At 32.0% G+C, this 27,599-nt stretch overlaps 2 protein-coding genes across 2 annotated transcripts; both read left to right on the plus strand.

Annotated features, from left to right (window-relative positions):
- Positions 1–192: 192 nt before the first annotated feature.
- On the plus strand, positions 193–8,449 carry LOC145556642 (guanylyl cyclase 1-like). The gene is made up of 10 exons (XM_081618294.1): positions 193–413; positions 1,360–1,665; positions 1,830–1,954; positions 4,033–4,144; positions 4,860–4,934; positions 5,040–5,128; positions 5,647–5,708; positions 7,520–7,592; positions 7,940–8,015; positions 8,127–8,449. The coding sequence occupies exons 2-10, from the start codon at positions 1,510–1,512 to the stop codon at positions 8,196–8,198; spliced, it is 840 nt and encodes a 279-aa protein (XP_081474420.1). The 5' UTR covers positions 193–413; positions 1,360–1,509; the 3' UTR covers positions 8,199–8,449.
- Positions 8,450–21,805: 13,356 nt separating this feature from the next.
- Positions 21,806–24,932, plus strand: LOC145556643 (uncharacterized). The gene is made up of 5 exons (XM_081618295.1): positions 21,806–22,812; positions 22,896–23,246; positions 23,330–23,651; positions 23,888–23,989; positions 24,082–24,932. The coding sequence occupies exons 1-5, from the start codon at positions 22,519–22,521 to the stop codon at positions 24,174–24,176; spliced, it is 1,164 nt and encodes a 387-aa protein (XP_081474421.1). The 5' UTR covers positions 21,806–22,518; the 3' UTR covers positions 24,177–24,932.
- Positions 24,933–27,599: the final 2,667 nt, after the last annotated feature.

Here is a 27,599-nt window from a genome sequence, read left to right on the forward strand (position 1 = left end):
AATAGGCACAAGTTCCATTAAATTCAATTTACATTTTGACTCCTAATTTTCTCCCATGTTTTGTTGATGTGTCAAATTTCTAATGGTGTTGTATGTAGGGACAACACACAATGATTGTATGTGTATCGGCTCTCTAGAAAATCTCGTGTAAAATTACCGACAATAATGCAATCGATATTCTGTGTATAATTGCTGTTACTCCGTAGAATTTTAAGGAAAATGACAATTATACATTATTAATCCCCAGATTATAAGAGAGAAGAATCAACAAATTGAGAAGAATCATTATTAGTAGCAGGAAGATTGTTCATACTATTCCAAAATTAATAATTGAGAAATTATTTGAGAAGCGTATTTCATCACTTCTCTTCTTCTTCAATTACTATAATTCAACCTAATTCCTCGAATTTCAGGTATTTTTTTTTTTTTATTATTTAAGTTGAATTCAGTCCCATTTTTTAGGTTTTTTTAAAAAAAATTAATTACTGTTGTTTTTTTTTAATCTGAACTTATTACGGAGTATCGATTTATAGTTGAATTAATGAGCAATTTAGCTTTTAAATTCGATCTTATTAGGTCATTGATTATTGTACTTGGTGCGTAATTTAGCTCATTTCTGTGAAATTCGAGCTATTCAAAATTTTAGGGTTGTTGATAAATTAGTTCATACGAAGTAGTTAATAACTTATTACTGCTGCAATCTGAAGGAATTTTGGATTATTTAAAGATCCAGAAAATTTATCTGTTTTTTGGCACTATTTGTTGTTCGAAATTAATTTGGTAGGTTAGGTCAGTAACTCAACATTCAAAGCTAATGTTGTGTAATTTTGCACATATCTAACTGAATTTTGCTAGATAAGTACTCTTGTGATTCTGGAATATGTTATAACTTTGAATTACATGGACAATTACTGCATTGTCTTTCTATACCTTATGGCTAAAGCTCGAGAATAACGCAGCGATGTCCAATATTTAGATCATAATTCAAAAGATGTAGCAGACAGTTGATTGTATATAATGGTATGGTTTAATGATAAAATGGTTGGTATGGCTGTATTGGACTTTCGGAGTGCAAGGATCATTTAATATAAAAAATGCTTTTTAAGTGGTGCTGTTTCTCCAAAATTTACTGAATTGATAGTTTGATACAAGAAAAAGCTCAGTTAATGCATCTAAGATTCTAAGTTCCTGAGGTCGAGATGAGTCAATCCAATATCAACACAATTTCTCGATTAGTCTTCAGTTTCATATTGTGCCTGTACCTTGATATTTATATACTTTATGAAGCCGCTTGTTTTGGTCAGCTATTGCTTTTAATCTTTTGATAGACATTGGTGTGCTGTTGTTTTATGATTGCAGACTTGTAGTTGGTGGACTGCAGGCCAGGAGATGAACTTTCAGATTCAAAGCATAAGATTTCATCTGAAGCCTATGTGTACATAGTCAACTTTGTTGAACCAAACCAGTGATTTGATCTCCTAAACTGGTCATATTTCCGTTCATTTTTCAATGTGGCCTTTGAGTGAATTTGTAAATAAATTATTAAACTTGGAAGAGGTTACACAAAATAGTTCAGATTGTAGCTTATCTGGCTCCTGCTCCCTCTATTCATTAACTGATGGAAGAGGCCACGATGTGATATTGCCCCGTTTACGTTTCATTGAGGTGGAGCATCATATTCTTGTTGACTTTTCATTCCTAGTCAATTATTGTGCTTTATGTTAATATATCTTATGCATAAGTTCATATGCATGTAAAGTGAATCTAGTCACTTATTTAGTTTCTATGTGCAAACATGCTTACACTGTCTTTTGTTACAATATATACAGGTTCCTCATGTCAATCAGTTATCCAATTGGGATTGTGGTCTTGCCTGTGTTCTGATGGTTTTGCAAACGATTGGGATCAACAACTGTAGCTTGCATACATTGGAGAAGCTCTGCGGCACAAGGAGGTGTGTTTGTTTTACTTTATTAACTTCGTAATTTTTAATAACTTATAGCAATGTGGAAGCTTATGCACTTATAGTTTGCTCTATGCTTGACAAACTTGTAGTATCAGTATGGTTTGCTTGATTACATATAGTTTCATTTGATCCTTTGATGGCATTTGACAATGGACAGACCTCTAAGTTAAAAACAGTATATATAGGTGTCAAATATATATATGTGAACCCTTGTTTTCAGTCTAGTCAAATTATCTTGCAGAATATATGTACGACAGTGCTTGTCCTGCATGTAACGAGGCTCTTCATTAAGCAATTACATTGTTTTGTGCTTTTACGGCTATCTTGGCATGGACATCCACACACTACTTTGTTCAGAGAGAAATTACAAACAGGAAGAAGTAGATAGAGCCATAGAGGTGCATGCAATGCATCATTGAAGCAGGCAAACAACTTAACGGGAAGCAGTGTGTTTTCTTGATTTAATTAGCAGCGTTATGCCTTGGGAATTTGGGATTATTATCTAAAGGTAGTATCTACACAGTCTGCTCCTCAACGTTGTCTTCAGTTAGCTAATATAAAAAATAAATATACAAGAATGGAAGATTACAGAGTTTTGTATCTTGAATTCTGGGAGATGGATGGTACTGCTTCTGGATTACTGCCTGTTCTTTTTTGTTCTCTTCCTTTCATAAACTTCAGAAGATTGTGCAATCATCTTCTGTGTCTTTTGCTTCAGGAATCCAGTTGCCTACATAAACCTCAGTGGGACCTTCCTGCCCATTGCTTTTGCTGCTTGATTTTCAAGTTCTTGTAGTTCCCCTCTTAGCTGGATTAGGCTTTCTTTAGGATTTTGGAGTAGTTTGGACAGTTGAGTTGTATATGGCTCTGAGCTATCAGCAAAAATTGGAAGCAGTGAGATGGGGCTTACTGATGTGGAGTCTGGTTAAGAATGAAGTGCCATCTATGGATGGAGAAGTAATATTTTTCAAGGTGATTTGCACTTATGCAAGATGATGAGTTTACAGATTGGTGAGATATTTGGGAACTTTCATTTTCTTTTCATGAACTCCGACTCTCATAGTGGCAGTACTGTTGGGATTAGATAAAGGAGCATTTGCTAACTAACATGATATTTTGCAAGGGGTAAGACTTATACATAAGTAATGGTGCTTTTCAGATCGAGTGATTTTCTTCTCTTGTTCTCTTGTTTGTTTAGATAAAGGAGCAGCAAGAATGAGGGAGTTCGTATTTCATCTTCCCTAAAATTCTGAACAGATTTGAAAGAGAAAAAAGGAAATTTTAGCAGTCACTTCTCTTAATTGCAGTGTTTCAGACTCCCTTCTAAACTCAGGGTGGTTAAGGTTGCAAAAACTCAAAAATTCCATATATATATATATATATATATATATATATATATATATATATATATATCTGAGTCTCTTCAGACACCATCAATTTCTAGAATCATCCTTGATAGCTGCTGTAGTTGATGCTGTTGGTATTTACCACCTTCATTGCCTCCTCGCTCAACCCTCTCTGGCCTTATTTTCATATTCCTTTCCCTTCACTTCCATGTTTCTGCTATTTTAGTTTGTTCGGCTGTCACCCTTATACAGTTGACATTTTTTTCCTAGGCAATATCCTCACCTTGTATTTGCAGACTTACTATGAACAATTACCTTGGCTCAATCCATACATATACCAGGATTATACACACTGATAGATAAGGCTTTTTTTAGCTATAATTTTATGCTGAAAAAGTAGTAGAAGTTTCCTCGATGTGAAAAGAATATTCCCTATGTATTCTGACAACTGGAATTTAGGATGGTCTCTGACGTGGTTTCTTTAATTTTTCCTCCTATTACCTTTAGAATTTTTTTTCACAAATGTTTGACTGTGATGTTGGCATATGTCCCTCCCTAAGTAGGGCTCTTTGGCATTTGTTACAGCTTTTAAATTGTGAAAGAGTCAATTGAATCTATCTAGAAAATTAGCTCTTTTGCTTGCATTTTAACTTTTGATTGAAAATTTGTAGTATATTATATATTGTGTTTTCATTTTAATATTTATCTTTGATTTGGCAGCATATGGACTGTTGATCTGGCATATTTGCTGCAAAATTTTTCTGTCATCTTTTCCTATTTCACTGTGACTATAGGAGCAAATCCAAACTTCTCTGTGGAGTCATTTTATAAGGTAGCTTCCAGTCCTATACCCCTTTTATCTTTCTCGTACACTTTCAATTTTCCTACACGCTATTGTTTTTTTTTTTTTTTTTTTTGGGAACTGGGTGGTATTTTATTCGACATTTTAATTAGAAGGAACAACTAAGCAGCTGATGAAGTATGTGTCTTTATTTTAGACCACATATGCAAAGTTTTTGAAAAATTAATGCTGTTTTTTTTATAAAAATAATCTTTTAGTTGGCGTAAGCTTATATTTAACCATTACAGTTTTCCTTGAAGAATGTTGCTTTTCTTAGTCTTTGGATTGACATTTACTTTGATGGCAAATTTTATGCCTTCTGTATTTCAATGTAAGTTTGGGCATGTGTTACATCAACTGGTAGATGCAAGCAATGTAGAGGGTTGGTAATCTTGGTATAATATAGATTTTAAAAGAGGCCATAAGAGGCCTGAGATGACTTGGATGGAGGGTGTTAATAATAACATGAAGAAACTGGGCTTGTAAGAGCATTTGGCGCAAAATAGAAGTGTATGGAGGAAGAGGATACTCTTGGACGACAACTGGAGATAAATATATGCAAGATGCAACCAACTTTATACTTTTGGGATTATGCTGTATAGTGTTTTAAGTGTTCTTATTACACCTTGACCATGATAAAAAGATTTTTGCTTCATTACACTTGATGCATTACAAATTTACAAGTGATGATTAATTTTTTTTGTAGGATCACTTACCACATGATTTGGTCCGAGTAGATATGTTGTTTCAAAGAGCACTTAAGGATGGAATCAGTATAGAGGTATAAGAAAGTTATAAAACTTGAATTTTCTCCTTCAGCTTTGGCATTACAATAAATTGGATATCATGTTGATGATTTCTGATCAACATTACCTCCTTCTTGCAGTGCAGATCATTTAGTCAAAAAGAAGTACCTCTCTTGATCTTGTCAGGAAGATACGTAGCAATTGCTTTGGTTGATCTGTGCAAACTATAGTTAGTACTTGGTTCTTGTGCTGCTTCATTTATTATACGTAGTACTTAAATTGTCTCAAGGATGACAATGAATATCTCTTTCCATGGTGTTGTTTAATCTTTCCATTTCAGCTTTTCCCTGATCCAAATATTCTTGAAACCTATTTTGCATCGTGAAATCTTCATGATGTGCTTATTACTCATCTAGGGATTATAACTTTGAGATTTTACCCTTTGCATCTTCCTCAAAGCATATAGTAAATTCAGTATCATGGCCTTTATTGCTATCTTGCCCATCTTAGACACAATAGCAACTATCCCTCCAAATATGTGGAGTTGCAGTAGTTATTTAACCGTAAAAATCAACTTAACATGATTTTTTGGTTGTAAATTAAACTTAGGTAGCCTTTGTCTGAACTTATACTCCTGGAATTTTTTTTTCCTTGGGTAAAAATAAGCCTTAGTTCTAAATCTTTCTTTATTTTTGCTGATTTCAAATCTGGCATTGACCTTTTTCTAAAAGATGTCATTTATTACAGTCGGTCATTGCTGGAGGACTACCATGTCTCTGAATTATGTGGAAGCAATCTGGGATATACAGGTGAGAACTGTTGTTTCCTTCTCTATCAATATTGTGACAAGCCAAAAATCCTGGTAATTTTAGCCATTTGAATCCAAGTAGTGCTGCTTATTAGCTTACCTGATCTTATTTTTTCTGAACCTATTTTACCTGAAATTATCCGAACTTTTTTTTTTTTTTTTCCTGAAATATGATAATAAGTTAATATAAGGTGAAACAAACAAAACCTGGGGAGTTGTTTTTCCAAAAAAACAATTCCAACACTGGAGTTAAATACCTTCTAAATATGCTAACTAACTTTGTATCTGTAGCTCTAAGACTTATGGCTTGGGACCAATTGTGATTGTAGCAATTCAGGAAAGAAAAGGATGGTGTCCAACCATTGTATGTTAGGGATTTAAAATATTTGTTTGGTTGGACATACTAAGAAATATTTCCTAGGGCGTTTCTTTTCAATTTCCTAGGAAGTGCAAAATATTGTTTGGTTCATCATGGCATGAGAAACTCCGCTTGCCTAGGGTAACAGCTTTCTCCATTAATCCTATGTTTTTGTCAACCAAAAAACAATGCGGTTTCCACTTCTCAAGTTTTTTCAATGTCAATAAAACAAGTATGAAGACTCAAGACTATAATATTCATATAGATTAAGATATTGCTTGTTCATTTCGAACTGCTATGTGCTCAACTTTTGGAAATACATTTTAAATTGTGCCCAGTTTGCTTTTTGTTATTTGTATTGAGTAAAAGAGTTCTTATCAGCTGTTATCAAGGTCAACATGAGTGCTCATTGTATGAGATACTGGACTAGAATATGCCTATGCATCCGTATTAAGGGAATGGGCACTCTAGGTAGTAGCATAGTAATGATGTTCATTGTAGCTTGTAGAAGAAGATAGTTAAATAGGTTGGTAGAAAGTATAAATAGATCAAATTAGGGAGAAAAATAGTATGTGAAGTATAAGAGTTGATTAGAGAGAGAGAGAGAGAGAGAGAGAGAGAGAGAGAGAGATACTGCTTCTTGGGAGAGCACCAACCTCTCGAATGTTGGCCTATAGGTTGTAATCTGTGATTTCTTCCGTGACTATCATCATAAACAATCATATATTACTAGTTTTCCCTTAGGCTATGTTTGGATAACAAAAAATGGAAGGAAAGGAAGGGAAGAGAAAGGGAAAGGGAGGGAGACAAACTTCCTTGTTTGGATAATATGTTGGGGGAGGGAAGGGGAGGGGGAAGGAGGGATCCATTTTCCCTCCTCCTTTAATAAAGACTATCCCTTCAAAATTGGAGAGATTTGGAGGGAAAATGGAGCTCATCATTTCCTTCACTTTCCCTTCCTTCCCCTTCCTCCTATTTCCCTCCCTTCCATTTCCCTTCTAATTTGTTATCCAAACATAGCATTAATCTGACTACCAATTTCTTCATCAATTCTTTTTAACCTTCTTAATTCCCTAAAATATACAATTTTAACACTGTGTTTGGATAAAGAAAGGGGAAGGAAAAGAAGGGGAGGGAGGAGAAGAGGAGGGGATGGAAGAATTGTGAGTTTTCCTTCCAAATCTCTCCATTGTTGGAGGGATCATTTTCCTACAATTTAATCCTTTTCTTTCTCTCCCCTCCAATTCCCTTCCTTCCTCATTTGTTATCCAAATGAAATATACCTCATCTCTCCATTTCCCTTCCCTTCCTTTCCCTCCATTTCCTTCAATCCAAACACACCGTAAGTGAGAATAGCTAAGGGTTGCGCAAAATATGCTGACAGATTCTAAAGAAGTACATTGGTTTACATGTTATTGTTAACGTTGTCATTACTAATCTGCTGCTTTCTGCAGGTCATTATGTTGTAATTTGTGGGTATGATGCTGACAAAGATGAGTTTGAAATCAGGGATCCTGCCAGCTCAAGGTTTTGCATCCTTATTGACTTTTATATTGAGTCTCATTTTACAGTCTAATATCGTGAAGAGTGTAGACCTGTAGGCAGATTGAATTGTGAAAGTCAGGAATTTAGTGATTTAGATGGTTTGGCGGTATGATTTAGATGCATTTTAGTTTGGTCAACTCATAGATCATGCAACGCTCATCCATTTTCATCAGATATTGCTTTAAGGATCATGCTCTAAGCTCAAGTACATCCTTGGCTGTAATACTAGAAAATCTGTTAAGAGTGTTACACTATTCTTCTCATTAGCTTTCATTCTTTGCTAGGAGCATTCATTAAATGGCTGATTTTGTTTCTTTGGAACTGTGCAGGAAATATCAGAAAATCTCTTCAAAACACCTAGATGAAGCTCGCAAATCTTTTGGTACAGATGAGGATCTTCTACTGGTAATTTCTTGACTCCCTTGATCAGGACATCAAAATTGACTCTTCACCGTGCTCTTAATTTAGTTTTCCATAGATGCTCAAACAGAATAGTGTTTAACTTGTTATGTACAGATTTCACTTGATCAGAGATATACCAAAGAGGCATTTCCGCTAATCTCAGGTCATGTTAATGAAGATCCATGACAACTATCAAACTTGTGCAGTAAACTGTGTATATGATCCTTCGCATGTACAATATTATCCTCTGTTATAAGTTTCACAGCATGTACCCATCCCCAGGTTTGGAAATTAGCTTAGATTGCCATCTGTAAATCATCACTTGTGCTGTTGTGCATTAGATTGAATAATTCTTTTGTAAATCTCTTCATATATATTCATCAAAATTTTAAAGTATCTTAGTATATATTAAGATGATGCTGTTTTCGTTACTGAAACTTTTTGACCCTTTGAGATTGAAATCGAAAGGGCAAAAGAGAAGGCTGCTGGAGTTCGATCTTGGTTCCTATGCTTTTGTGTATTCCTTTTCATGTCTTGCTTTCTTCATTTTTTTCGTAGGAGTATCAAATGCTTAAATATGATTCACCTTCAAAAGTCCTGAAGTTAACCATCAAACATCTACTAGTACAACTTTTTTTCCCAGATCCAAGTGAAAAAGGGATCGAAATGCGAAAAAAATAGATGAAGTTGATAGTTTGTGTTATATGCTAATTTTTTTTTTACTTTGTGTGTGAATATTGTCAATAATCACAGAAAAACTCAAAAACATTTGTCAAAATTAATGCAGATTTGTTACTTAGGGCTGATAATAAACTAATAAAGTACTCCCTATGTTCTAATTTAGGACATGTTAAGTGATTTTGATCAACATATATTAAAAAAAGACTATTTTAGACATCTCAAATTAACTTGGAAAAATCAAGAATCATGCAATGACAAACTTTTGTACAATAGCTTTATTCATTCGGTTTTGTCCTATGTAAATACTAGTAATACTCTAACAAGTACGACAAATCAGTGAATCACTTTCTAGCTGGTAAGAAAATTGCTCAAAAGAAATGTCTCAAATAAGACAATAATGTTTACAAAAGTAATTAGACAGACAAATGGAAGAATATAAGGGTGGCAGGTAAACTGTATAAAATAAAATGGAGATGGTTGTGATAGTGGATGACATATTAACCTTTGAATCCAGAATTTCTCGATCAATAAGAATTCAGAGATATCTTAATTATTTTGTGGTTAGTTGAACTCACAGCATAGAAATTGCTTGTAGGCTGGTATTGATAACTGATGAAGTTAAAGTTGTTTTTATCATTTCCCCTACCCTGAAGCTTGAATTTTGAATTTTGATTTTTCGAGTTCAATACAAATCGGATTTAGACTTCTTTTAACAATTTCAGATCGGGTAATCGGTTTATACTGTCAACCCTAAACTACGCTTCATATAGTATCTATTTTAATGTGTATGTAGCCTTTTAAATTGTGTACAATTGTATTATAGAGTTGTCTTTTTTTTTTTTCTTTTTTTTCTTTTTTTTTATGGGATTATGGAGTTAAACACTTTCACACATGTATCTTGGGCTTAGTTTTTTTCTTATAATTCCACTTAATTACAAATATATGTGTGTAAAGCCGGCAAAATTGCATTTCAACATTGAAAAGTTGTTTTTAATTTTGATCAGGAAAAATATTTAATAGCATGATGTTAAGAAGTTGCTTAATACAAAAGAGTTAGGTAAGAAAAATACAAACGGGGCGATTCACACGTACACTTTGCCATATAATTATAAGTTATGTGTAATGTCTGCCATAAATAATAGACTATATTATTCAACATAATATAATGCAAATCATAAAAGTGGGGAAAAAAACAGGGAACCCATGATTTAATGATGTGGATGTACACAAGTAACACAACATCTTGTTGGTGAAAGGTATAGACATGCTTGCATGGCATCACACTGCCTCTCATGATATTTTATCCTTCACAATTTATGCTTCATTTGCATATAATTAACTTTTAATTTTATTGGATCGCCCACATAAATTTTATATTTTGGTTACGTTGGTCCATATTCAATGTTAACACTAACACCTACACATGCAAATCGAATATACTACAACATGTTTATAATCTTGTTGAATTTTGGTAATATGACTATTAATGTCAAGTTCTTTGAATTGGTAGAATTTTTCTGATTATACTTTGTTCTTATTCTTGTCAATGGAGCCCTATACAGAGCTATTAGCTGTTACTCATAACTTCATTTCGCACTGTCTATGGATATCGAATGAGAATATTTAGATCTTGTTGATCCGTGTTTAAGATATGAATTTAGTGGCTTTTGTACATGGAGTTTATTTTTGGTGCTTAGAGAGCCACAAGGACGGGTGATGAGAATCGATCCCAAGATCTCTTGAAACCGGGAGGGGAGCTCTAACCACTTGAACTATCCCTCACTCTCACATGGAGTTTATTCTAAAAGTAACAATGTTTTTGAATTTAGATAGTAAAATTAATAGCAATATAGGATCGAATAATAACCGTTTTTTTTTACAATGAATGATTTGTTGATTTAGAAGAGTAGTATGTCAAGATAATATACACCCACATATGAGAGTTGCAAAGCACTCGATCATCAATTGACATTTGAACCAATGTTTTCGTCAAATCTCCCACATCGTATAAACATTAGAAGAAAAGGTTCAGCAGGGGAAACATGTACAAGTATAACTTTGGAAAACCACCAACAAACTCCAATCATGGAATAACCCTTTTTATAAAAATAAATATACGTAGGGCTTGTCCTGATTTATTGAGCTGAAATGAAATGAATTGAACTGATTGGAGCTTAACTGAACTGAGCTGAATAGAGCTAAAATGAATATTTTATGAGAGAAGAAAATTAGGAACTGAAATGATTGAAACTGAACTGAACTGAAGTTAAACTGGAGAGAACATGTCCGTAGCATTAATTTTGTAGCGATAACAATTCAAATACTGCGTTTTTTTGTTATTGAGGGACAAATACTTCGTACTTAATATAGTATGGAGTACAGTATTGCAAAATCTTCTTATCAACAAAAAAATGTTACTCCGTAAGTAAATTCACATATTGAATATTGGAAATTTGAAATTAAACTAGAAAATAATGAAGTTTCTTATAGAAATTTACTCGTAATTCTTATGTGAGTTGAACAGAATATGCAAGTACACTGTACACAAAGGTAAGGAGATGCATGGTCTAACCTTGTACCTACATTATTGCTACATGCTTAGGTAGGTTATAGGTGAAGCACTTAGGACGACTATAGGTAATCATATACAAGTATGTGTCATAAACTCATAATTAAAATTGATATGACATGGATAGTTGCCTTATCCTTTACACTAATGTCACTATTCAGTAATGTGTTATCAACATGTACACGAAGTTAATGCAACATTTTGTATGTATTACTGTGATGAATTGATGATGGATGATTCTGTTGCACAAACATGACAAAATCATACTCTGTAAAACTAAGATTACATTGTACTCAAATCATGAACTATTGAGCTAAGGTGTATTACAGTAGTTCTTTGCACCTTATTCAAATTGAAATTTCAATTCGAAATTTATTTGATTTGATTGAAACCAGTTTGAATTGATTAGACATGATTACATTACAACTAGATGATTGGATCTCATCTGAATTAGTTGGATTTGATTAAAGTTTATCTAAAACTAATAGCGTTAAAACTTTTTTTAGATGAAATAATTGATACACTTAAAGGTTTCTATCACCACGCCACATCCATCTTTTTAAGGGAATTCTACAATTATCTCAAAAAACTACTCCATATAACAGGTACTCCTTAAAGAGTGGGGATAGCACAAGTGTCAAGTGGTTCAAACACTGTGTTTCAAAAAAAAAAAAAAGTGGTTCAAACACTCATTTGGTGCCACGAGATCTTAGGATTGATTTTTATCACTCGTCACATATTCACATGGCTCTCCAAATACCATGAAAAAATAATATAGATATTCCTTATATTCATATCATATACTACTTGATTTACCTATACATACTCCGTAATCAAACTTTGTATGCATACATTTACGGTCAATATAAGATCAAATGGGAAAGAATACCAAAAAGAGTAATAAAATTATAATCCTAAGATCTCATAGTATCTCGTTCAAAATGCATTAACTTTATGCTAAACCATGATAAGGACAATCAAAATGAAATTAATATAAGTATATAATTAATCAAAATGAAGAAAGTAATCCCTTGAAAAACAAGAATCCGAATCCTTTTGCATAATTTCCTAGGACCCCATTTCACCATTTTGAAATTTAGAATCACTTGCTACCCAAGTTTGTCTTACAAAATCCCACTCACTTACTCAAAAAAAATAGATTAAAGCAATTTCATGAATTGAAGATTCATTCAACCTCCACTTCCATGACCCAGCAAAAGATGATCACAAGTACACTACCACTAGTGAATTTGCAAATTACTCACTCTTATTTTAATGCATGTGATAATAATGGGTCCCACAATCCTATTTTTCATATTTTTTTTGAAAAATAAAAAAGAGGGAACCAAAATTCAAAAGACAGAATTATGAAAAATGGTGTGTATAACTAAAGTTTGGTAGGTTGTATATTCAATAGTTCATTCTTATTCTTAAGATGTACCCCCGATTAATATATAAACTTAACCACTGTGTGGGGTATGTTATTCTTTGATGTTCGTTTTCTTCCCACAATTTTTTTTTTGGGGGATAAAATTTGTGTTTTTTGGGGATAAATTTTGTGTTTTTTTGGGCCCACAAAATCAAATGGTAAACCTAGGAAAACATTTGGCGTACAAACATTACGGTCACTATCAAAATACTTGTAGTTAATTCATCTTATAGAAAACATTATACTAGTAGATTGAATCAATGCATGTAATAGTAGCTTAGTAGATTAAATTTGATTTAGCTTTAATCCGTATACTTGTACAATGGTAATCAGATAACCGTAAGAATGTATCGGTTTGATAAAGAAAGCTCGTGTAAATTATGGGAATTTAGTTATGATTAGTAAATAAGTACTCGTATCAATCATAACAAACTCGTATCAATAATCCAACATGGGTTTTTATGTACTCCGTATCAATTGTTACTTTGAAGTCCGATTTGAAATGGAGTTGATTGATTTTGCTCTTGTAGGTGATAAGAAAAAAAGATAATATTAATAGGATGACCTGAAAGTGAAACCCATCACAAGAAAAAACATGGGTACTAGCACCATAGACAGGGGGTAAGCATTGCACAATTTTAATGTTACCAGGCCAACCCTACTAATGATGATGGATCATGGATCGTACTTTGAAAATATTTAACTGCAAAAGGTCATATTACAACAAAACATGGCAAAATATGAAGGGTCGGGTATGTGGATTTGGGTCACGCCTCGAAAACCCTTTTAAAATTCTCATCACGATACAACAAAGTCCACTTATATATGACATTTAGTTAATGAGTTGTGTTTCAAGATAGGTTTAGACGCCTAGCTAACCACCTAACCCTAAAGCACGCAAAATCAATAAGAGGCACGACTTAATATCATCTTAAACAAATGGTACTATGTACATAGTATTATTTAATTTGCATTTCCTTCGCATCGTTGTTACTTGTAGAATGATTTATTATACAAGTAAGGAACAAAACACATAAATTCGCTTAATCTCCTAGGACAAACAAGAAAAATACGTAGCAAGGAGTACAAATTAAAGTGTACATCTCATTTAGACACAATTGAACAAAGACAGGCCTTGCACAACGATTGGATTGCTGCAACATCCATAGTGTGGATCGTAAACATGTGATTTCATGGAATACCATCAAGCTAAGCTCAAAAGTTTTCCCAAATCATTCCCTTTGTAACGAATCTACCCAATGCATAATATGCTCCCTAATATTTCAACCTTGTCATCAAACAATCTTTTCCGTTTGTAACTTTCACCAATCATGCTAGATTGACAAGATTATACATTTGTACATCATTTTGGTCAAATTATTATGAATATAGGAAAGTTTTTTAATTGTCGATCCCTTCTCACTTATTTCACACTCTTTTTTTTTTTTTTTTTTTTTTTTTTGAGGCAACACTTAGGGCGTGTTCGGCGTTAGATTTTGAGTAGCTTTTAGTGGTTTGACACTACTCAACAAAAAATGTGAGTGTTTGGCAAAGTAGTGGTCAGGGTAGCTTTTAGTGGTGGAGGTAGCTTTTGTGAAAAGTTAGAAACATTAGCTTTTGAAATTAGAGGTAACTTTTCAAGTAGCTGTTGAAAATTTAATCTATAGTTTTAAAAATAAAAAATTGATTTTTATATTTAACAGCTAGTCAACCACTACTTTACCGAACACTCATATCTAAATTATTTATCTTCACAGCTAACAGCTTGTTGACAACTAACAACTACCTACACAGCTAACAGCTACCTCCACAGCTACAGCTACCTTCACAACTATATTTTGCCGAACACGCCCTTATACTATTTGTTTTATCTATTTTTTTTTAATTGATCGTTTTTAACCGTGTATGATTGTTTATGTACAATTTATCAATATGAATTGTCCATTATAATTAATTAATAAAAAAAATTGATATTAAAAAAACATATATTAACACGAATTTTACATGATTATAACTTTTTTAAAATATTATGCTAAACTTGATTTCAGTCCAGTTCAGTTATTTTTTATAAATCGAAACAGGCCCTAAGACTTCATTTGGTTATTTCAAAAAAAAAAAAACAAACAAACTATGGGTCTGTTCTCATTGACTGAACTGAGCTGAACTGAACTGAACTGAACTGAGCTGAACTGAACTGAACTGAACTGAATATTTTATAAGAGAAGGAAATTAGGAGCTGAACTGAACTGAGCTGAGCTGAACTGAACTGAGCTGAATTGAACTGAATTGAATTTCAACGTAAGAGAACAGACCCTATGTTTGGTTTGATGTACTCCGTTAGTCCGTAACATATTTTCAACAAAAATAATTTTTTTTCTCATTTTCTTCTTTGGTTGGTTGTAAAGGGATAGAAAACCAAACAGGGCATAAGAATCGAATTAAATATTAAATATTACGTATGGATTTTTGTTTTTATTTTTACCATGTCCATAAATTTTCCAACCCTTTTTAAGTTCCCAAACTATATATGCCCTGCGATGACAAATTCCAATACTTTGCTTTCTACGAATACTCATCATCGGGCCAATGAGAATGCACCAATATGGTCATTTTATCACTCAGATACTCAGATCAGCTTGTATATAAATATCACAGACTTTGCTTTTTATGACCAAAAATGTCTTTGAATACAACACTAACTAGAAAAAGCACTCTTAGGAAAAGAAACTCTTTTTTTATGATCGGATGATTTTATATCAAGATCAAGATCTCGTACCCTACCTCCAGCAGAAGTATATATACTTTATTTGGATTTTTTTTTATTCTTTATGCATGTAAGATAATGAAAACTAAAATATAACAAAAGTGCTTAGAAGGAGGATTATAAATTTATATAACTACACAGTAATACAGTATAATCAATTGTAAAACCTATTATTTGATTCACGGAATATCATTTTATTACTGTATCAAATTAGCAATCGTGAATACCGTATTAATTAGTGAAGTTGGTTGAAACCTCGAAAAATGCTAAATATGTGAAACATGTATGTATCTAATGGATAATGATAAAATACTGGTAGAGATTAAACAAGAAGAAAACAAAAGTAAAAGCGTAAGTGAATTGTTCATTGTTGTGATAGATAAATAAGAGTGGGACTAAAAAAAAAAATGTAAAGCAAAAAAAGGGAAATGTGGCCGTTGGTTTATGTAATTGTTGACAATTCAAATAATTTGGAATGACGTGGAGTGGGGAAGCAACACTCAGACAACGACGTATGTGATAGACATTGGACAGTTGTGTTTTTATTTTTGTTTTGGAAAATGACGATTGATTTTTCAGTCACTCTGCTTTCGGCGGGAAATTTAAACATTTCTTTTATCAATTAATTGGTATTTCTGTATAATTATCCTTATTATGATTATTGCGGGAAACTCAAGTAAAGGGCTTTTTACCTGTTTTCATACTACTCATCACAAATTCAATCACTATATCATCAATCACCAAATGAAATCACTGCTCTTCCAATTAGCTTTCATTTCATTTCTGCTTTTATATGAGTGAGACAATTAAGATATATTCTTCATGTTTGAATTATAGGGAAATTTTACAGCTCAATTTTTAATTGAAGGATTACTAGTAGTACATAATAAAACACTAAAACATAAAAAATGGAATTATGGAGTAATATCATACAATAACATTAGATTTAAGGGATGGTTAATCCCTTCGTCTCCCCCAAAGTGATAGGGGTTCAATTCCTCAATATTCATCCCTCATTCCTATGATAGAGTGGGAGTATCTTATTGTTTAAAAATAATGAAATAGAGATATAATAAGAGGATTTATCTTGTTTTTGCCTATTCTCATTCTTTAATTCTTTTTAGTTTGTCTTATTCTGTTCACCAGAGCTTAGTTCCGACTACATCCGAATTCGATGGGAGTTGCACACCTTGGCTTATGGTGGATGATTCTCCCAATAAAAGTTTTTTACATTCAGTGAGGCTTCCTTAAGCAATATCAAATTGCTAACCATTTGAACCAACTCTTGTTGGTTGCCTATTCTTACTCCGTTATCTCTATTTTTTGCATTATCGCCTAAATAGACAACCCCATAAAAGCATATGAATAATGAATAGACATATTTGACAAAACAAGAAGTCAAATCACAATAGAGACTTTAGAGGGTTGTAAGTTGTTTACCATACTATGATATTAATACGAAGTATATTGCAAATTTGCAACATCAACATGACAACATGTAATGATGCAAACTATTTAAACACTATGCTAACCAAACATTATTGATTGCTCATTCTTCAAATCCACATCAATGCACTAACTAAATTTGAAAATTATTAGTCTAACTCACTTAAAATTATTGGGGAATAAGATTTGAAATTCAAACATTTTCAAACTCAAATTACAAATTAAAAATATCACATCAACTTTTGTAACTAATCACTACTTACACGTTACACCAACCGTAATATGCAATTCCATCATTTAATAGTACTAGTAATACAAGAAAGTATAATATTTTAAAACTTTATTATATTACTATATAGAAATTTCTGGTTTATTTGTTGCAGATAACAAGAAGAACAGAAATTTCCCATAGAAGTATATCTTCCCGCCAAATTGACTTGCAATGTTTAGTCATTTTCAGCAGGTAAAGTTGGGTCCATTTTGTATTTTTGTTGTATTCTTTTTTATCCTAATTCATGAAATTTCCCATTCTATCGGATTTTTTTTATCTACTATTCCTATTTGGCGGGAAATATGTAAATTACCATTGAGAATCGTAATTATTACAGTTACAAAGTAGTATTTTAAAATTATTGTTCTAATTTGATCGACATAATATTTTTAACTATTACTCCTTCCATCCCTTAATACAAATTTTTTTTAATTATTTATTACTCACACAATAAAGTGAAAGAGGTTTGTAATTTAGGTATAAAGGAATACGTAAAATTATATATAAGAACAAGATTGATATTTGTTTCAAAAAAAATATTTTGATATTTGGATAGTATATTGTATCTATACTCACTCCGTTTTTAAGTACTTGTTCTACTTTGTCTATGTGCGGAATTTTATGAGAAGTTGAAGAAAGTAATAAAATATTATGGTAAGTGGAAGAATAAAAAATTGTAAAAAACAAAAGTAGTCGAAAAATTAGAGGAGAGAGAATATGATATTAATAGAATATAATTTATTTTGGGTGCATTAGGTAAGATAAATTAATGAAATATTGTTAAAGTTTTTCAAATAAGAAAATAGAACAAGTATTTAAAAATAGTTATATTTTATACATTTGAGTAATTTATAAGATTCTCCCCTCTTATGAATGGTGTCAAAATAAATATATGGGAAAAACATTTGGGGACGAAAGGAGTAAGATATTGTGTAAGGTTTTCAAAAAAGAAAATGAATTAAGGGTTTGTTCTCATACGATTATTTTCAGTTCAGCTCTAATAAGTTCAGTTCAGTTATGTAAATCAGAACAGGCCCTAAGTATTCAAAAAGGTCATAATAGAAAAGTGCATCATGTATAAAATACAGCGTGAGTATTAATTTTTAGTATTTCTGGATTTTCTTCTAAAGCTTCATGCCCAAAGAAACTGAACAATTACTACCTCCATTTCATTTTTTATTTTAAAAATTTTCCTTTCATCATTATTTTTTTTTATTTTTTTTTTGCAACTTTGGGATAAATTTTGTAAGATATAAATTTTCAAAATTACAAAAAATATAAAACGGAGTATTAATAAAATACGGATAGAGTATTAAAAAACTGACTCCGTAACAGATACGGCGTAGGGTGTGGGACACGTAACCGAAATATTGACTACCGTTGGATGGCGACGTGCCAAAAAAAATCAACGGATGAAGATGGGGTCCGAATAGCTAGCGTAAAAAAAAGATTCAAGATTCTAAAGTAGAGCCTACCATATTTGCTTAGTTTGACCCGGCCAATTCACGGGTACCCTCATTACTCACGACAATCTTGTGTTTTAGCACTAAGGGAGCATAAGCCCCACCCAATCACAAATCATAGTGCTACATTTTATGTTTTTGCTAATGTTTTGTGATTTACTCCTACTTAATACTAGCTATACACACTATAGATGCGACCAATGTACTCCACCAAGGCCCTGTTCTTTTGAGCTTCTGGGCAGAGCAGAGCAGATTTCAGCAGAGCAAAGCAAAGCAGAGCAGAGCACATTTCAGCCGAGCCGAGCAGAGCAGGGCAGAGCAGAGCAGATTTTTATTATTATTATTATTATTATTATTATTTTATTATTATTATTATTATTATTATTATTATTATTACTACTACTACTACTACTATTATTACTACTACTATTATTATTATTATTATTATTATTATTATTAAATATTAATTATTATTATTATTATTATTACTACTACTACTACTAATATTATCGCATTATTATTATAATCATTAAATTTTTAAAGTTAAATATTAATTATTATTATATTAATTATAATTATTATTAAATATTATTATTAAAAATTAATAATTAGTATTATCTTTAAATATTAGTCATTATCTTAATATTAATTGCTATTATAAAAATCAATTATTGTTATTATAATTAATATTATTAGTTACAAATATTATTATTACTATTATTATTATTATTAAATATTAATTATTATTGTTATTATTATTATTATTATTATTATTATTATTAATAATTTATTATTATTATTATTATTATTATTAAATATTAATAATTATTTTTTTATTTTTTTTATTAAATATCAATAATTAATTATTGTTATTATTATTATTAAGTATTAATTATTATTATAATTAAATATTAATTATTTATTATTATTAAATATTATTTATTTATTATTATTATTATTATAAAATATTAATTATTAATATTATTAAATATTATTTATTTATTATTATTATTATTATAAAATATTAATTATTATTATTATTAAATATTAAATATTAATTATTTATTATTATTAAATATTAATTATTATTATAATAATTTAATATTAAGTATTAATTTTAAGTAGAGCAGAGCAGAGCAGATTGAAGCAGAGCAGAGCAGATTTCAGCAAATTAGATTTCAGCAGAGCAGAGCAGAGCAAAGCAGCTCTAAAGAACGGGGCCCAAGTGATTCATATTTTTAGGGTCATAGAGTGGACCATTTTGAATCAAATCTTTAACATGGATGTATTGTATATACACTTCAAGTACTATGAGTAGAGTTATTTAGTCAAGTAGATGCAGCCCACAATTAAGGATAGTTTATACTTCTTCGGCATTGCAGCAATGAACTTTTTGCACTATTCATCAGTCTTGTTTGACCTGTAATATGATTTATACGTTAAGTAAAATATAGTCATGTGGGATTTAGTTGGATTCGTCTCATAAAATACTTTCACAATATAACTTTTTATATTTTTTTACTCTTACACAATTATAGATATTTATCATATAAAATATGCTTTAGGATACATAATTTCATTCTTGTTGCAATATTAATAGAATTGGAAGAAGTATAAGTTAAGAAAATGTGGAGTTAAGTTGAGTTTTGGTAAAGATAAATAAGGAATTCCCCAGTAAGGTTTAATAGATGCTTCATGGTAAGTTTGATAAAGACTAAAGAGCATATTGTTAAAGGACTAAGGGTCTGTTTTGATTTATTGAAATGAGTCAAACTGAACTGATTGGAGCTGAACTGAACTAAATTGAACTGAATAGAGCTGAAATGAATATTTTATGAGAGAAGAAAATTAGAAAATGAATTGATTGGAGCTGAACTGAATTGAAATTAAGCTGAAGAGAATATGTCTAAAGCCAAGGACCATTATTCCAAGTTTAAGGTTGAATTTGAGTCATTTAGGATAAAAAAAAGTCCAATAGCTAAAAATCTACTTTGCTAAGGTGAGATTACAACTTACTCCATACAAGGTTTACTTACAATTTTTATTTAATCACGTGGTTGTCCTTTATTAAAATCAAGAATGATGACAAACAATCGACCTTAATTTTGTACGAGTAGTAATTCTTACCCAGTTACCCCTCGACCAATTACTTGATCCAATTTGTACAAAATTTGAAATTAAATTTTACACTTCATGGGTTCAAAATAATACTTTGTATGGAGTATTAAATTAAATCGAATTAAGGAATTCAAATTTAAAATTTGAATGTTTTACGAATATATTGCTAATTAAAATTTGAATGCAATTTATCACAACACAAACGAAACACAAAAGCTTAACACTCCAACTAATAAAAAAGAAATTGTACAATATGGTTGTTTGGAAAACGTTATTCGAAGAGTCAATGTGTCTACTATAATCCATATACTAATGATATAGAATACCTTTGGAACATTCAATTGTCATTAACAATGCAAAAGAACATTACCAAGCACCATTTTTTAAACTCTTTAATTACCCTGTTACACATTTTTCTATAAATTCCAATTAAATATTCCTGTTCCCTACTTTTACCGGACAATAAACTGTAAAAAATTAACTGAAATTATACACTTGCACAGTTGCACTTGTACTCCTAATTAGAAAAATTATTGTAGAAAAATTATTAGGAAAAAAGGGTAAAATCATTAATATTTTCTGTAATTTTCAGTCTTAATTAGGGTGAGCATGTATGCATGATTGAAGGCTTGAAGGTCCATGTACAATTATACCTTACCTGATTAGCTGTAAGATTTTATTTATTTATTTTTTTTTTTAATTTTTAATTTTGTATTTAATGTTTTTATTATTATCATCTATTTATTTATTTTTTGTTTGTGTATAATTTTTTTTTAAAAAGAAATAAAATGAAAAAAATCCCTCTGCTTCTTTTTTAAAAAAACTGCACAGGTGGCAGGTGGGTCTCTACACAAAAGAACAAATGTCCCCAACCACTAGGCCAATTTCTCCACTTGTTTCCATGTTTCAGTCTCTCTTTTTTCTATCTAAAATAAAATTAAAATTTCAACTTAAGTTTTGCAAATTGCAATGAATGTATTTTTAAGTTAATTTTGTCACAACCACTCTATACTTGTGCAAAATCCTTTTTGAAATAAAAGTATTTATTAGAGTAAACATTATCTCTTAACCACCATATTACTCTACAATACTCTTTGAGATATAGAGGATAGAAAATTCGACTAGCTTTCCGTCTCCATCTATATAACCAAGCTCATTTAAAGAGTGATTTTCGACAATTGTTTAAAAAATCATACTTACAATTACTTTTTGAAACTTGTACTCTATATTATCTTAACAAGCAATATAACTTCTTCCACAGATTACTATTCACCACATTTACCTTCTCCATGTCTATGTTAAACTTCCAATTTTGAAATCTCCTAAATTAATGAACTTACTAGTAAAAATAAAAAAAAAATAAAAAATAAATAAATTGAGGCCATCAAAGAAACCTTAATAAAAGCAGGTTGTCTTCAACATTCTCTCACCCCCCACACAACCCCTTTCTCTCTCCTCCTCTCTGCTTTTAACTTTATTTTATTTTATTTTTATTTAATTTAATTTAAATTAAATTTCTCCAGAGCTAGCTGGGTCTGGGGGTGGGTCCCTCGGCCTGCAATTTCATGAGCTACAAAGCTTCCTTCCCTCCCTTCCCCCCTCTTCCTTATAATTAAATCTTCTTCACGCACCAACACACCCACTCATAACTCCCTCCCTTTTACTTTCTCTCTCTTAAATCCCTGTTTTCTCTCTCTAAAACTCCATTTCAAAGCACAACATTCAACCTCACTCATACTACTACTACTGCTACTCTGTTACAACTATGGGCGAAACTATGGAGACGGAAAACGCTGCGTTTTGGCTTCCCACTCATTTCCTCGCCGACGAGAAACCTCACCGGAAGTTGTTGAAGAAGGACGACCTCTTCTCGAACTTCTTCGGGTTTGACCCTAACTCGTCCCTTGACTCGCCGATTAGTTCCACTGAGACTGAACGTGGTGACAGCAACAATGACGAGAAGCTTAACATCAATGAAGACGACGACGATTTCTTAGCCGAGTTGACTCGCCACCTCGCTCAGTCTACTCTCCAGGACTCCCACAACTCCAACACCGAGGTAATATGCTAATAAACTCTACAAAATCAACTCATAGATCTGAGAAAGAGAAACTAAATTTGTTTGTTGATTTCTATTTTTAGAAACCATGGTTGTTCTCAACGTCGCCACAATCGACGCTAACCGGGTTCGGACCCTGGTCGAACCGGAGTGGGTTTTCGAGCAACGGTAGCCCGAACGGACCTTCACCAAGAGTTCCGTCACCGCCGGTGACACCTCCGCCCAAAAACGACGCCGCTTGGGAGCTCTTGTATGAAGCCGCCGGTCAAGTTGCTCGTCTCAAGATGAACGCAATCGCTGCTCAAGTTAACCACCATAACAACAACCAACAGAACAGAGGTCTTCTCGTTGCTCCTCGAAACGTTTCGCTCTCTAAAACGCATCATCACCGTCAACAACTCAACTCATTCTACGACTTCCCGCACTCTACTCCGGTACGATTTTTTTTTTTTTATGATTTATTTATTTATTATATTTTATTTGATTTCTGACATTTTTTGTGTTTTTATTTAACCAGGAATTTCAGTATGAACAAGTGAAGAGACAGGGGAACACCGGAAACTTCTACTGTCAACAGCACCACCACCACCAACAAAGGCGAAGTTGCGGCGGTGGACCACTCGGACTACCACAGTCTGCATGGCCATCTCTCCGACCCAACCACCACCGTCAGCCCAATGGAGGTGGGCCAGGGATGCGGGCCGTGTTCCTCAACGGGCCTGGGTCCGGCCCACCTGGAATGAAGCGTCAGTCAACAGGAACCGGTGTTTTTCTTCCAAGGGGAGCTGGTACCACAACTCGTCAAGCACCACCCCCTGAACCTCGCAAAAAACCAACTGGTAAATAAATTAATTCCTTCTGTTTTGGAGGAGAGAGAAAATAGTTGTATACACTTGTATTCGTTCGTAGTTGTAGTAATGCAGTGCATCGTATCATCCATTTCTCGTTTCTAATTCGTTATTGCGTCTTTGTCGTTTTATCTGTTACTACATAAAACCTCTATTTTTTTTTCAGATCTGTTACAATTTTGAATTCTGTAATTTAGATTATTTACATTTTTGTTTATGTATTACAGTGATTCTCTCAGCAAGAGGAGTCCATGCTCTGAACCGGGATTTCGAGGAGGTTAACCCGAATGCTCATCCACGATTTGGGTCTGGATTGTTGTCTGACCACGGTAATTTCTTCTTTTGAAAATTTATTAATTAATTGTGTAATTAATTGTTTTAATTAAGGGGAATAATTTAAGTTATTGTGAAAATGTTGCAGATATTATAATGGCAAGGAGAAATGCAATTCTGGAGCAAAGGAGAAGTATGATAAGGAATGATGAAATCCGGCTTCCAAGTGACTGGACTTACTGACTTTGGCATTCTCATTTTCTCTCTCCTAGGGTTCTTTTGTTGAGGAGAGAGAAAATTTGAGGATTAGATCTTTAATTAGGGGGTATAGTATATGGTTTTTTTATATTAGAACAGGAGATTTGGAGGATGAAAAAGCAGAAAAAGAAAAAAAAAAAAAAAGTAGTGGGAAATTGGGATGAAAGGAATAAGGGAAACGCAGTTCTTTTCTTTTTTTATTTTTTAAATATTTTACATGTCTTTATTGAAAGAAGATATGCAGCTTTTGATGTTGGTGCTTTTGAAAGGGAGACTTCCATCAAAAGAAGGGTTAGAAGAAGAAAATACAAGTAGGAAGAAGTTAGGCATGAAATGCAAGGTTTTATTTTTTAAAATTTTCATGCAAAAAGCAAAATATTATTGTGGTTTGTAATAAAGTTTGGGGGGTTATTTTTAGGAATTTGTAGTAGTATTATTAGTGGAATATTATATAATTAGGGGTTGTATTAGGTTAATTAGCTTGCTTAATCAAGGGAAAGGTGGATTTTGTTAATTTTCCCCCCTTTTCATATCTTAGTCATAATATAAAGTGATTTGGGGTGATGACATTGCGTTTTTTTTGTATTGATAAACACAAAAAAAGCCCTGTCAGTTTGATGTAATTTCCCCTTGGTGGGGTTTATAATTCAATAATGGAATCATAATAGTTGCCTTATTACTTCTGTGTTTCCTTCTTCTTATGTTAATTTTTTTTGGTTCGATAACTAGTTTAATTGGTAAAGTCCGAGTACTAAATGATCCAAGTCACAATAAGTTGGGGTACTTTTGTATAGAGCTGGTTTAAATGAAAATGGTGCTTAGAAATTGATTGGTCAAATTAGCTGCTGCAGCTATCATGTGAGAGGAATGTGGCAATGAATGATAATATAAAGGGAAGCAGTGGTGAATATCAACTTCAATTATTAAGCGACATTCTCGTGAATAGACTTTCTTAAGCTCTTCAAGCTTTATCATTTCGCTTTCACTGTTTTCTCTCTATTTCAAAATTATTGGCTATATTAGGCTTATTACGTTTGACTTTGTGGTTTAATTTGGTGGATTTTTATACCAAATTTATGATATAGGCTTACTCCTTCCCACTTGATTATTTTATGGTTCAGATCAATGCAATTTGAAATCTAAGTTATCTACTATAGTATAATTTTAATTTGAAGGTAACGTAGTACAAATTAGTCAATCAACTATATAAATATATAAGTACTGCTCTAAGTCTGTAATTAAGATTAATTAGTGTGCTTATGCTTGTTTTTACCCTTTATTTTTATGGTTGTTAGGCATGACATAACCTGGAAACAAGTTTCCTGTGTGTTGAGACACTTATTGCACCAAAAGAAAAGACACTTGTTGATAGCGTCTAAACCCAAATTGGTAGCCAAATGGTTGGTGTTTTTTAGCTATGATTTTGGTCATTTCCCCAATTCTCCCACTTCACAGCTATTTCAGTTGAAAGTTTTGAATCATATTGCAAAACCTTATTTTAATTTCAAATTCATATTCAAATTATACAAGTATTCAGTCATTTTCAACCTTGGTCATGTTATATTTTACAACAAATACTACTTTTATAAAATTCATTAGATAGATTAGACCAACTATATCTAGAGTTTAATAGATAGATGAAGTAAACATTCAGTGACACACTCAACGTGTATTTAATTCTTGTAAACGGTATAACGTAATACGACATAACTATATACAGACACACGAAGTACATACTAAAACGATCAAACTGCACTTTAAGGCCACGTGTATACTATATATCGTATTTGGAATACAACGCGTGTTACACAAGTCTATATCAATAATGTTCCTACCTCTTTAGTGTGATTGCACACACATGGAGTTGATGAAGTTGGGTGTTGAATCCAAAACTTCATGCATGTACAAGTTTGGAAAGAAGATGAGATTATAGGTAGAGAGGCATGTAGTGTAGATGAAGGAAACTAACATGAGGGACATGAAAGGAGAGGATATGATATGTTGGCCCATAAAAATCAAACCAATGAAATACAAGAGGGTTCATGGCATGGGTGTAGGATGAAATAAAAAGTGGTAAAACATTTAATTTACATAAAATAAAAATGTAAATAAATCTTTGTTGCTTGTACAAGAAGGGCAAGTTTGACAAAATTACAAGAATACAACTTACAAATGAATGTAGGGACACTCAGCTTTGTGTGTGGGTGGGGGCATGGGGAAGTGCCCACTAGGGTGTACCATGTCTGATTTTGTGGGACGACATCTCCTAACATATCTTTCCATTTTTTACTGTCTTCCCCAAATTATTTTTTTTATCTCTCTTTTTACCCTATTTTTATTTTTCTACTTTTATTATGATTTTTTTTAAAAAAAAATAAAATTTAATCTTATTTTTCGGTTTAGCTTTTGGATGTTTTTGAGGTTGAGGACTTGAGGCTGTAAAATTTTAAGATAAAGACAAAGACATCCTTGGTGGTTGTGATTTTGGTGCTAGTTCGGTGGTTTTTTCTAACCCTTTTGTTGACTTGGTCAAACAAAAAATAATGTTAATTATGCAATATATTCATGTATAATTTTTAATACATACGTTTCGGTAATTGTATTTTGCATTGGATGTTGGCCTCGTCATGCCGCACGCACTAAAAATATGTTGATAATTTAAACCTAAAATGACAATGGTATAGAGTTAACTAATGAAATTTAAACCTAAAATGACAATGGTATAGAGTTAACTAAAATGACATGGATGTTGTTTAAAATATGAGTTTAAATTTTCAACTACATATTATACATTCTTAATAATGCTATATTAGAAAATTATACTCCATATTTTTAGAGAAATCGAATACTTCCTACACATCGAATAAAGTAAAAAAAAAACATGTACAATTTCACGACATTTCAAGACAGTACATTAGTACTCCGTACACACACACACACAAAAAAAAAAAAAAAAAAAAAAAAAAAAAAAAAAAAAAAAAAAAAAAAACTTATTTTTAAACATAACTAGGAGTTGAAATTATAAGTACAGTAATTGAAATTTTAATATGTGGACATGCAGGGTATTTCTTTAGGTAATGCTTAAATAAACCTTGTACTACGTATTACTAGAAAAATACTCCCGTCACTTTTTACCTGTATTAGAACATATACATATAAAAGGTAATTTCCTCTTATTTACCATTTTTTTCACTAAAAAGAGCAGAATCAAGTATGTTCTGAGTATATAATTGAGCTCATTATCACTTTAACTGTGTATAACAGCATGAACCATCACTAAACATTGTTAGTTGTTATTTCAGAATAATTAATTAAAGAAAGTTTAGTCAGACTTTTTAATTAACTACACTAAACAACAGTCTGGATATCTTGTGCAAATCCACTAATACCTGTAATTAGTAATATGTA

The sequence above is a fragment of the Chenopodium album genome, chromosome 8, assembly GCF_948465745.1.
Source record: "Chenopodium album chromosome 8, dcCheAlbu1.1, whole genome shotgun sequence".
Lineage (NCBI taxonomy): Eukaryota > Viridiplantae > Streptophyta > Magnoliopsida > Caryophyllales > Amaranthaceae > Chenopodium > Chenopodium album.